A 2,396-nucleotide genomic window follows, 5' to 3' on the forward strand; every position below is an offset into this window, starting at 1 on the left:
TACATTGTGTACACAATTGGGGGTCCGAGGCTGTATGGGGCGGGGGAGGCCCCCTGTCCCCTTTCTTACCCCCTTCGGTCCATTTAACCCCATGAGGTCCGATGCCCTGGAGTTCAACCGTGGGGCCGGGTGGTATTTACACTTGGAAACGGAGAAAGGNGGGCGCGTGGGCGCGGCCGGGCCGGCCCTAGGGCAACAGCGGGGGCTTGAAGGAGCAGTTGCCAGTGCAATGGCGGGGCGTCAGCATCTTGCAGGAGAAGTGGTGCAGGGCGTCGTGGGCTTCTGGAGAGACAGTCGGGCGGGCCAAGTTGGGCACCTCTCCTGCCTAGCCTCCCCGGGGAGGCCTACCCGCTTGGTGCACTTGCCTCCTCCCCTGCCCCCAGGGTCTCACCCACCCTCTTGCAGCTCTGGGGTTCTCAAGTGAGCAGATCAGGAAAAGGTACGAGGGTAGGAGTGAGAACTTTGGGAGTTTAGAACCACTGCTCGGGTTCGTAGCCCCATTATACAGAAGAGGAAACTGAGGCACAGAAAGAGGGATGTCAATCTGCCCACGGCCAGACTTGGATCCCATGGAAGATTTTCCAATGCCCAGGGTTCAAGGGGCTCTTTCTCCCTATTCTATCGTTCTATAATTATTTCTCCATTAAAAAAAAAATTCCCACTTCCCTCTCTCAGGTAGACCTGGCCTTTCCCTCTCACTAGCCCAGCAAATTACTCTTTCATTCATTCACTCCATTCATCCATCATTCATCCATCCATCATCCATCCATCCATCCATCCATCCATCCATCATTCATTCATTCATTAATTCACTGCCACAGCCAGAGCCTGGCAACCCGCCTATCTTTGTTCCCCAGCTTCCGCCTTCCGCACCTTTTAATTTCTGCTGGATGGCATAGCGCGCCTTCCGCTCTTGGTCGAGTTCGTTACACAGAGTGTCTGGAAGACATGGAGAGGAGCCGGTGAGGAAATGAGACCACCCTCCAGCCGGCGGGGTCACAGTCTGGGTCTCACCCTCTCCCCAGCGCTCAGCCCCCTCGAAGAAACAAATCCGGGGGACCGAGGGAGGGAGCATCCGTACTCCAAACTGCAGCCTGGCGGAGGGAGGAAATGGCCTGGGATGGCGCTTAAAGGCAGACGGATCTAACCAAAATTAAAGCAAACTTAGGCATTACTTCCCAGGTAATTTTACGCCTCGATTTTTAATTTAGAAACCATGGAAATTGCCGCGATAAGAAGTTCAATCACTCCATGTAATGATGCCTGCAAGCCGTTTGCTGGGCTCGCTTGCCATTCTGAGGCTAATCAGAGTATACAAAGGATATTAAATAAAAAAAATAATTGTTAAATTACCTTCAATTTAAATCCAAATGACTGAGCCAACATTGCGGCTCCTGCCAGACGAGCGGCAGTTACGGCCCCGTGCGCGCGCTCACCTGACTCCCGTCTTACCTCTGACAATTTGCAGCTGTTGTACCATTTCTTCTCGATAAGCCAATTCCCTCTTCATTTGATCCTGAAAATTATCTGTGCAAATTGATTAAGTGAGAGCTGTTAGGCGCAGCCCCCTCCCTCGGCCCCATTTCCCTCCTCCCCTCCCCCACCTCCACCCTCACCCCTTCGGTCTGTGGCCTAACGGGAAACCCTGGAAAAGCAGGGTTCCGAGGCTCAGGCAGGGCGCGCAGCCGCAGCTGCCAGTCCTGGGGTCCCGGGGCGCGCGGGAAGAAAGCTCTAGCGCTGAGGTGGGGTGAGGTGGGCCAGGAGGGGGTGGGGGGTACCTTTGAGACTCTGAAATTCTCGCTCCAGCTTCTTGCGGAGCTCCATTTGCTCCAGGAGCAGTTTTTGCAATTCGTCTGCGAAGGGCCGAGAGTGTGAGGTAATGGAGGGTGTGCGGGACTCAGCACCCTCCTCCCCCCCTCCCACGAGATCTTGCAGGTCCCTCCCTGAGAGGGGAGTGGGGGAGGGGAGACCCTCCGCACTGGTCTCCCATTTGCTTCCAAAGAACCCGGGCGAGGAAAAGGGGCTAGGAGATAGGTTGCCCAGGAGAATTAAAATCAGGATTTGGGGTTCTAGGCCCTGACTCCAGGCGTAACCAGCTTTAAGTTGTTCCAAACTCCCTAGCCTTAGAAGCTGGCCCAGGACTTGATTTACCCCTCCAAATGACACACCCCATTCCTCCTTTCAATATTACAGCGCTGGGTGAATCTCGTCAAACACTTGGCCCCCTGTCCTAGAAAAATACGTATTTTCACAATAGTTTGTTCACAATTCAGGGGGTCCCAGGACCCCCAAATCCATACTAGGAGCCCGCATATAAATCACCAATGATTTTGAAAGTAATTGCATATCCTGTGAAATCTGTAACTAGGAAGAGTGGAAGACCACCAATACACCCC

At 53.9% G+C, this 2,396-nt stretch overlaps 1 protein-coding gene across 1 annotated transcript in view; it reads right to left on the bottom strand.

Moving 5' to 3' along the window:
* Positions 1-164: 164 nt before the first annotated feature.
* The window catches only part of SKOR1 (SKI family transcriptional corepressor 1), a 7,369-nt gene continuing 5,137 nt past the window's right edge, over positions 165-2,396 (bottom strand). The window contains exons 7-10 of the mRNA XM_077781150.1: positions 1,779-1,853; positions 1,453-1,527; positions 874-939; positions 165-282 (exon numbers count right to left, since the gene is read on the bottom strand). Of these exons, the coding sequence (XP_077637276.1) occupies positions 188-282; positions 874-939; positions 1,453-1,527; positions 1,779-1,853 (311 nt within the window). The 3' untranslated portion in view covers positions 165-187. The remainder of the gene's footprint in view (positions 283-873; positions 940-1,452; positions 1,528-1,778; positions 1,854-2,396) is intronic.

The sequence above is a fragment of the Crocuta crocuta genome, unplaced genomic scaffold, assembly GCF_008692635.1.
Source record: "Crocuta crocuta isolate KB4526 unplaced genomic scaffold, BGI_CrCroc_1.0 scaffold130, whole genome shotgun sequence".
Classification (NCBI taxonomy): Eukaryota; Metazoa; Chordata; class Mammalia; order Carnivora; family Hyaenidae; genus Crocuta; species Crocuta crocuta.